Below are 10,415 nucleotides of genomic sequence, written 5' to 3' on the forward strand. Positions count from 1 at the left end.
GTTTGACATAGCGTTTTTCACAACAAAATTTTGTAATCTGATATTTTCAACCCTGATATTACAAACTTTTTCACATTCCAAGCATAGCTTTATTCTTTTAGAAGTGTGATGGCAACGCTTAATTAACAACAGGCGAGTAACGATATTTGACGATTATTTTCTAATGGCTCTGAACACAAAAGATTACACTGCTGTTAATAACCGTCCATTAAGAAGCACTATACAAATTTGTTCTTAGTTGCCCAAAATGTGATAAGGTTTGGACATCATTACTCAAATTATAGTAAAGTGGTATGAAAATGTTTAGAATGAAAACAACAGATTCAGTTATTACATAATCTATTTACTTACATTGAAGTACACATATTTTTTATTGCCAACAAAAGTGCATTTTAACGGTTCTGAATGTAGGAGGTGATTAATCTATTAACTGGTCGAATTAAGGCAAAATAAATTATTTCAAACAGACTCATGAAGCTGAACCCAAGAAACAATCCCAGAAGTCCACCGCAACTTCCTGGAAAATAATTAAACTTAAAAAAAAAACTTATATATGTGCTACTTATTTTCAAATGAAAATTACAAGCTTTCCTGTGACAACTGCCAACCAATCAAATCATTGTCTTGTGATGAAAAATCCTTATATATAATACGTGAAGGCGATTTCTACAAAACACTACTCCTCCGTTAATAATGGACGGATTTTTACAAACGACGTGTCAAAATAGAGTATTTGTTGTGTAGATGCCCCCTTTCACCAATTCCTGTAATAAAAATCCTCGGGATTTGCCCCACAGTCCATCAAAGTTGGAGTTTCACCCATAAGATTAACATGGGGGAATCTAAATATTTAATTGGCAACTTTGTCCCCACTAATTTGAGAGAACGGCTGGGCGTAGAAACTTGGTAGAGGTGTCCAAAGAAAGGTCTTGGTATGTAGATGAGTTATCAAAAGAAAAACTAAGCAAAATCCCTTAGGACTCTGCCCTAGAAGCCTTTAAAGATCTCTCCACAGAGTTGTTTACATTTTGACCATGTGAATAATACTTTTTAATGAAACAGCTGTTCATTTGCAAACTGTATTTCAAACAACACACATTTATTGGGAGTTACTGAATTCTACCATTTACTATATTAATAGTCAAAGATTCTACCAAATACATATTTGCAATGTTATTTTCTGATTTTAAAATTGATTTTCTTCTTTATCGTGTCATGTTTTGCAATATAACGTTCCAATACGAAATCAGTGGAACATTTTTTATCACAGCAATTCTTACATTATTTCTTATTGAATTATTTTATATCTATTGTACGGGTTGGTGTCTGCCTTTTTCACCACTTTTGCCTACATTTTATTATATTATTCTACACATATCAAATATTTATGTAGAAATATATGCTCTTATCGTGTCTAATAAAATCCATACATAGAAACCTTGCCTAAAATGGCACCCATCTTGACAAATTATTTGCACCTGCCTATATTACGAACTTTGGCGCACTGGGTTGGTAATATTATTGAAAATAACACAACATTTTGGTTGTAAAATATGGTACAAAGAGAAAATACTATTTAAGCAGCTTTACTGTCATAACAGAAACTTCATATTCCTTTTAAACTAGATCTCATAATCCTTAATAAGATACGTTGATTAACAATATGTAAACGTCAATATATACGTAACAGCCAATTTACAGTATTTTTGCTTTTTGGAAATGTCCCATTGCTGTGTCATTTGCATTATTTGTTGCCAATGAAGCCCCAAGACCATATGAACTAGCGGAGGCCCCTTAACAGTTCAAGAATAAAAGCCAACTTCACTTCAAGTATTCCACTACACCTAACATTCCGTAGAGAGATTATATTGACAACTTTATGTTATTGATAAGGCTGAGACAACTAACTGACATCCCCCATGTCAAGGAATTCCAGCTTTACCAGTAACCCCACAATGAATTTCTCAAAACTATGTTAGAGGGTTCATTCATTGACACAGAAGTACGATATGGACTGACGTGACGTGACGAAGGAAAAATCAGTCTTACACTGTAACGGATATACCTCCCTTTAAAGTTAGAATTATTTCTTTCCAAAAAATATTTCCTTTTGAAATAAAATCATATTACACTAATGAAATCACGGAAGTGTTTAACTAGAAAAGATCCACCAATACGATTTTAATACTATTTAAAGGTTCTTCCAAAGGAAGAGATACCATATAACATACTAATAATAACTCCAATAACGTACCATGGAGGAAATTTTCCTTTCAACATGATGACGTACGGTATGGGGAATATTTTAAGCATTTGAATGATCAACCAAATTTAACAACTAACGCAATTAATATTATTATTGTTTTTACACTTATTACTCTTTAAACAATGCTAAATGCTCAAAATATATATGACACCTAATTTATCGAAGTTAGATGAATTAATGTAAGCCTTGAAAGTAACCGTCGATTTCGACGGGTTTCACCTAGTATTCTCTAAAAGTTGTTGCAGTGATGAGTTCATTACAACAAAATACACCTTAATGTTCAATATATTGTTATATCCATTTCATCATAATCACAAAATAATAAACTTTAAAAATTATTTAAATTTACATTTCAAGAAAATGACATTATGGCTGCATTGTTTACAAAATAAATGTTAAAATAAAAAAAATAGTTTTACATAAAAAAATGCAACTTGTAGGGCTACCATTGTATACTGACCAAGGAAATTTCCAAGGGTAGATGTCCTTTTACGATCGATGGTACTGAATTGTTGTTCGTGAAAGAATACTGACACCCGTGCAAAATCTTCTCTGAAAAATTAAAACCAGAATTTAAAATGGACAAAGTAATATACAGGGTGACAATTAAGTCTTAGGACGACTTTATAACTTTTAAACGACAAACGATATCACAACCAAATTTGGTATACCGTTACTGGAAATTGTAAACTACTTTTCTGTGTACATGGTGGTCGGATATCACCTTTGGGGGACGGCCCGTCGGGGGTCAGAAGAAAATCTTTAATGACAGCCTATGTTGAGTTGTACATCATTTTAAAGGTCTACTTCAACTGAAAACAATGCCGCAAACCGCACTTCAAAAGGCTGATCCTGCGCAAAATGGCAGATGTTCAAAGATTTTCAAAATTAGCCAATTTCTTTAAATTAAAACACTTTTTTAAATCTTTAAACAACTGTCATATTTTAACGGGTGGTCCTTTTGAAGTACGGTTTGCGGCATTGTATTCTACAAATAAATACCTTTAATTTGATGTGCATATCGACCTATGCTTCCATTCAAGATTTACTTCCGACTCCTTGTGGGCCGTCGCCCTGAAGAGTTATTTGGATCACTGAATGTGAAGTTATGGGGATCATTTTAAAGGGAATTTTAAGCAAAGAAAAATGCCGCAAACCGTACTTCAAAAGGACCATCCGTTAAAAAATGACAGTTGTTTAAAGATTTAAAAAAGTGTTTTAATTTAAAGAAATTGGCTAATTTTCAAAATCTTTGAACATCTGCCATTTTGCGCAGGATCAACCTTTTGAAGTGCGGTTTGCGGCATTGTTTTCAGTTGAAGTAGACCTTTAAAATGATGTACAACTCAACATAGGCTGTCATTAAAGATTTTCTTCTGACCCCCGACGGGCCGTCCCCCAAAGGTGATATCCGACCACCATTTACACAGAAAAGTAGCTTACAATTTCCAGTAACGGTAGGCTATACCAAATGTGGTTGTGATATCGTTTGTCGTTTAAAAGTTATAAAGTCGTCCTAAGACTTAATTGTCACCCTGTATAATAAAAATCACCAGAGATTACCTATTAATACCCCTGCAGAAAACCTGCAGACTAAGTGAATTTCCATTTTCCTGATTGGATTTACACTAAAATGTCTCCTTAGAAATATCACATTTATTCCCAAATTTAAATAGCATTAGGTATTTGTTTAACGAGTACTTATCTTTGCTACAACAGAAGGGTAAAAAAGTGTTAATATAATATGGTATTTGATGATCAAAATATGTTCATAAACCAACAAAATACAACTCAAGATTGTGATGTGTTGTGTTTTGTGTTTTTGAACGAATAGAATCACAACAAGTTTGATAAAAAATACTTTTGCCACATCTAACCTGCATACTAAGCAAATTTCCTTAATTTGCCTGACTGGATTTTACTAAAACATTTCCTTCAACGCTTAGGACTCCTTTACTTACAACAAACTGTTCAAAATGACGACTGTCAACCCGGTTGCATAATACAAACCGATCAATCATGGATCTAAGAACTTGTCCAAAGCCTTGGTCATCTTCTTTTATTATCGTGGCTGCCTCAACCACTCGAGCTACTAAGTCCATCTTACTCTCTTCAGGTGTACTACAAATTGTTTCATTGTGAACCAAAGGAAGAAGTCGAGAGGAATGAGCTTGGGCGATCAAGCAGGCGACGGTGTCGGCCCTCAACGCCCATATTATTTAAGGTAAATGATCACTGTTCAGGTTTAAATGTGTGAATGTGCGTGTCTTTATTATCAATGATTTTTTATTTATTATCAAATAACGACCTTTATATGAAGCGACAAGACATCTTGACTGGGATTGCATAATTGTAGGTAATTTACACCAATTTATAGTAGCCTACTTAAATGCGATCAGGAGGCTAAAATTCAATATAATGAAAATACTTACTCTGCGCTTTCATTGTAGTCGTCTGCCCACAGAGGTAGTGTAGTTGGGGTGATGATCTGTTGATAGCTTGTTTGTAAGTCGTATCTTAAAGAAGAACAAGCTGGTACACACGCACACTTGTCATAACCACCTACCTGTTTGGGTTTGACCAGTGGTGTGATGAGTAAGTTACCTGAAAATAGAATAAATTGGTTGACAGTGAGATTTAAAAATTATATCTTAATACTTAAGTGAATAAAATGGTTTCATATCAAAGTTACAAGTGGTTTTCTGTTGCAGTGTCGGCTACTGTCTCAGATTTTATTGTGTTTTTTTTAATGAATAAATTTAAAAATGCAACAATTGATTATGATGTACAGTAATACACTTTAGTTGTAAAACATGTGAATTGTGAATATAATTAAATAAATAAGTATTTTAAAATCCTACTTAAGTAATTTTGTAATACATTTATGTATACTTACTTAGCTCTTTTGACAGACAACCATATTGGGACTCATTGCAGTAGGGGTGATTAAATGTTCCAAGTATTCCTGGAATAAAAAAATTATTATTGTCTTATTTTATATTATTTCTCACAAATAATAATCCAAGATTTTGCTTGAATCCTACTATAAGTGAGAAAGTTTGGATGTATGGATGTTTGTGACAAGTAAAAGCGAAAAACACTGGTTGGGTTGGGCTGAAATTTGGTGTGATGATAGCTCACATTCCCGATTAACATATGTACACATTCTTATCTTAAAAATCCTTTTGAGCTCATATTTAAAATCCCATGTTAACCTTATAAGTATTCATTTAAAAGAAATAGCAGAATTTTGTCAGCTGTTTCAACTTCACAAGTTGGTTCTGTGATAGTAAGTAGCATTAAAAAGTTACGTTAAGTTAAGGTTTACCAACAGGGTACAAGCACTATTATTTTTTTTGCATAAATGACAACATCTAATTTGAACCAACTAGCATAAAAAAGCTGTGAAAAATGAGAATCTAACTTATATTTATTGTTTAGGTGAAGTGCTAGAACATAATGGCTATTGTAAAGAAAAAAAAGAAAAAAGGAAAAGGGTTTCCCCTTTCTACTACTTTTATATATTTAAATATTGTACAGTCGAGTCCCGCTAACTCGGCACTCGATAACCCGGCAGTCTGGATAACTCGGCCATCACCTGGCTCAGAAAATTAGTGATTTTTGATTCCGAGTTAAACATGTACTCAAGCCAGCAAAAGTCAAATCATTCGCAGCTCGTACTAAGGATATGTTGTACTATATCTGATGACTTATTACTAACTTGTAATATAAATATAAATAAAAGAGACAGTTAAAAAGCTTAAAAATTTTATTGTTCTTACTTTTTAACCCTAGTTCCCAATAACCCGGCATTTCACAAACTCGGCACCCTTCCAGTCCACATTACGCCGAGTTTGCGGGACTCTACTGTATTTAAATATATTTACTCCTTGCAATGCTCTTTAATGAATTATTTACAAATGTTGGTTGCCCCTAGGTTGGAAGAACTCTAGAAAATAAAAATATCAGACAGAGCTTTTGGCAGTGGAAGCTTGATGTTATAAAAAATATGTGTGGGCCCTGCAAAATATAAATATTCCCCAAAGGTCCTTAGGGGACGCCCTTGGTACTGTTATGGTTCTTCCAAAAATGTAATACCTTTAATGAGAGCAATTTACCAGTCTTAATTCTACACTGAATTTACTTGCTCACTACTACACTAGTGTTTAGTGTTGCACTTAAAAGGTGAATCTTTTGTAGTGGCTTATGATTTACTGAATTACCTTTTGTTTACCAATTAGATACTATTGCATATACTGAATTACCAAGGTTATTGAGAACTAAAAAGTGAGTAACAATTTGATTTATTAAGCAGTATTTAAGATTTACAATGATTTCGGTTTGACAATTTCTGATTGTGTGATGTAATATAAAATATGACCGTGAGTGATACAATCAGACTGAATTGTTTTGTTTGAGAACGTTGAATGGATTTATCAAAGGGGAATATTTGGCGCGGTTTCACACCGATCTCGAAGGTGTCAACGGAGGAGTGGTTTTTAATTTAATTTGAGATGACCAGTGCCAAGCAAGTCCTGTTCGTTGGCCAACGATGTAAATATGAAGGTCGATTCTCGAAGGTCAACTGATTAAACAGTATTGCGTTTAATCGTAATAATATTTACTGGAACGTCGCTTATTGTTTTATGGCTAATTTGGCACTTTGGCGGTTCGTCGATATGCAAACTGGCACAGCCTCCGATAACACTTCCGGATTCAGCCGAACCAGCTACCTAATCCCTCCTTTGATATTAATTGATTCCCCCAAATTTAAATACTGATTGTGACACTCTTTGACGAATTGTACCTTTAATAATGACTCTGTGCAAAATTCAAATACTATATAAAAATATTACAAAGCAACTCTGAATTACCCTATAAAAACATTTTCATCTATTTATTCTTAATGCTATTGTATTACCACAGTCTAATAAATAAAGAGGATTGTTACAATATGAATGGATATGAAAATCAGCGAATTGGGATCGAACCGGGGAACATGTGCTTATTCTACATGAATTAACAAGACAAGACAGGAAAATTTACAAAGTATGCGACTCACTGAAATTTAAATATATAACAAATAAATAACACAAATTACTTACAGTTTGGACGTCCACAAATATAACACAAACAAAGGGATCAGGATGAGGAAATGTAACTAGTCGGTATTCTACAAGACGCGATCAATTGAAACTCGTGTGAACGTTTGAGAAATTTTCAAATGGCGGACCGCGTTTGGCCGGTAACGAACTTTTGCACTTTTTGACAACAACACAAATTCTAATTTCCGATCGCGAGGCAATTATATCCCTTAGGGATATAGGCTGAACGACTTTAAGGAAATTTGAGATTGTCCGACCAAACGCCGCGAGATGAATTTAATTTGCACAAACGAAAGTTTTACCGAACTAGTTACGTTGAGATTTGGAAAGGAACAGATACTGCTGGAAGCAAATGACCATCCGACTAGACCTTATCCCCTCTACTCCTTTAGTGCGTGGTGCATTCTGGTCTATACTGATCTATTGTTCAAAACAGCTGACTGTTCTTCGCGTTAACTTGTATTGATTTGTTGCTTTTTGCAACAAAATCGGTACACTATGGTAGATGTGCTGTGCTATACTATAGCATACTGTAAATTAAAAAGAACCAAATTTTCTCAAACCGTGTCCCTATTGCAAACGCAAAGCACGAGTATAACTGCAATAGGCATTTAATACTTACACGCTAACCCCGTACGAAGGACGGGTACTTTGCTTTAAATAAAAGTAAGTACATACATTATGATATGTACAGGAATAAAACAAAGAAATAGCTAAAACAACATATTACAGCAAATTAAAATTGCAAAAGAAATGTATTGGTAGAATGGTCGGCCTAAACTATACATACAGTAGGGCTCGCGGTACCACTACTTACTAATCTTACCATCATTTATGATAAATTATAAATTATGAAAAAATATTATTGATTCCTTGATTGATCTAGTCAGTATTTTAAGACAAAACAATGGTGAAACTATATTACTCACGGCGAGCAGAGAATATAACACAGCCACAACTGGGGAGAGCGTGTTGTAAGTAGCACTCCATGCGGCATATTGGCTGAGTGTAGTAGTTGAAATAGTCAAGTCGAACCTCGTCTTCAAACACACATTCCCTGTCTTCAATAAGTATTGATCTGAGGCTGTCTTCAGCATGAATCAAACTCGGGTTCAGCTTGATGTACGAATGTTCGTTCTTAGGGATCGTGATGATCGTTTCCGTCTCAAAATTCTCATAAGGTGGGAAAACTGCAAGCTGGTAAAAAGGAAGTTACTTGAGGAATAGTGAGATGCTGAATAGTTTAGATTTTTGGGAAGAGGAAAAAGAGTGCAATTTTAAAACCATTGATTTTATAATACTGGAGTAGACACCCCATCACGTTGGGTCATGTGGACCAGCAGCTGCTGTAGCCAATACAGTATTTACTACAGAAAGAACATGTTGGACATGAGGCGTTTAAAGAGTGTGCTACTCTCAAAATTCTATTGCTTGCTATTTTTTAAATACTAAAATTATTTATGTGGCACTATAAAGTTTCTTTCAGTTATGGCTGGGTTAAAAGTTGACAAGTTCCTCAACTGTACACTTAATCAATGTCACAATTCAACTAAAATCATCATCATCATCATTCCAAAACTTGTTAGCTGTTAGGGTACAAAAAATCAAATTTCATTCTTGTATGTTAGTGCTGATTTGTATCATAGACAAATAGAATGAATATAGACCGGCAGCAGTGCTGCGGTTATCATATGTTCCGGCGTCCACCGCTAGGAGTGTAGTGTAGTTACGGCGGACACCGCTGCAGCACCTGCTGAAAGCATACAGCTCCTACGCTCCTTGCCTGCAGCGGTGTGTGCCGTAACTACACGGCACTCCTAGCGGTGGGCGCTGGAAGCTTCCTTTGACAGTCTATATTTATTCTATTTGTCTATGTTTGTATGCTCAGTAATAGTAATTATAATACAATGTAATAATGGCAGCACCAGAGGGCGTGGGAGGGTGATCTGTGGCGGGATCACACTCAACAAAATCCACATGAGCCCGAAGATAGTGCTGTGTCATGGTGAGGAAGTGCCGCCATTATATAAGCACTGCCCGCACTGCCTTGTGCGATAGGGTTTGGGTACCCAAAGGCTAGGAGAAGGAAACTGATTTAACACCGAGGTTAGGTTTGAATCTTAAAGCTGCAGTGGAAGCCACAAACCTAGGAGAAGGTGACTCCGAAATTAAACCCCTGGTCCTCCAGGGTGGGGGTTGGGCGCTGGGCTGACAACCCGCCCTGCAAAACACATCTGTTACGTATCGCCAACAAAAAGCCTCGGAAACTGGACGGAATAAAGGGATAATGACTCGGAAATGCCCTCAATTATTGCGTTTTGGTACATGAAACATAAAAAGCCTAGCAATACCTGGAGCTAGTGATATTCTAGCGCAGGAGTTAGAAAAATATAATTTGGACGTTGTAGCGTTGCAAGATACGCGGTGGCCCTTAGCAGGAAGGATTAATACTAAGAATTACCTTATTTACTATAGTGGTTGTGAAGATAATATTTATTATGGAGGAGTAGGTTTTCCTGTAAATAAGAAAATTGCTGAGTCTGTGATACATTTTGAAGCCAAAGATAACAGAATGTGCAATATTAGGTTAAGAGGAAAGTTTAAGAATATATCTCTAGTCAGCTTCTATGCACCCACAGAAGAAGCAGAAGATGATGATAAAGATGGTTTCTATGAACGTCTGGAAGAACAGGTGGAAAAGTTACCAACATGAAAATCGTTCTGGGTGATGCCAATGCAAAAGTAGGCAGAGAGGACATATGGAAACCAGCTATAGGGAAAGAGAGCCTTCATGTAAACTCAAACGATAATGGGTCTAGACTTGCAAGTTTTGCCCTTGCCAAAAATTTCAAAATAGCGAGTACTATGTTCCCTAGGAAAGATATACACAAGTACACATGGACATCCCCTAATGGAACCACTAGAAATCAAATAGACCATGTCCTAGTATACCAACGTCACAAAAGCAGCATAACAGATATAAAAAGTATAAGGGGAGCAGAATGCGGAACAGATCACTCTTTAATGTTAGTTAAGGTAGCCCA

At 35.4% G+C, this 10,415-nt stretch overlaps 1 protein-coding gene across 1 annotated transcript; it reads right to left on the reverse strand.

The window, feature by feature from the left end:
• Positions 1-380: 380 nt before the first annotated feature.
• On the reverse strand, positions 381-9,375 carry LOC128991725 (acid-sensing ion channel 1B-like). Its single transcript, XM_054414849.1, has 6 exons — positions 9,297-9,375; positions 8,301-8,561; positions 5,163-5,231; positions 4,699-4,870; positions 2,727-2,818; positions 381-517 (listed from the first exon to the last, which is right to left on the reverse strand). The coding sequence occupies exons 1-6, from the start codon at positions 9,373-9,375 to the stop codon at positions 393-395; spliced, it is 798 nt and encodes a 265-aa protein (XP_054270824.1). The 3' UTR covers positions 381-392.
• Between the last annotated feature and the right edge of the window lie 1,040 nt (positions 9,376-10,415).

This window comes from Macrosteles quadrilineatus, unplaced genomic scaffold (genome assembly GCF_028750875.1).
Source record: "Macrosteles quadrilineatus isolate MER2022 unplaced genomic scaffold, UCM_ALF_1.0 Scaffold_4__1_contigs__length_99947679, whole genome shotgun sequence".
Taxonomy (NCBI): domain Eukaryota; kingdom Metazoa; phylum Arthropoda; class Insecta; order Hemiptera; family Cicadellidae; genus Macrosteles; species Macrosteles quadrilineatus.

Coding starts and splice junctions, on each gene's coding strand:
- LOC128991725 (XM_054414849.1), bottom strand. CDS start 9,375: ATGACACAGCACTATCTTCGGGCTCATGTGGATTTTGTTGAGTGTGAT. Junction 5,232..8,300: donor TGTTATATTCTCTGCTCGCC/GTGAGTAATATA, acceptor TTTTTATTCCAG/GAATACTTGGAACATTTAAT. Junction 518..2,726: donor TACCCTTGGAAATTTCCTTG/GTCAGTATACAA, acceptor ATTATTTTCCAG/GAAGTTGCGGTGGACTTCTG.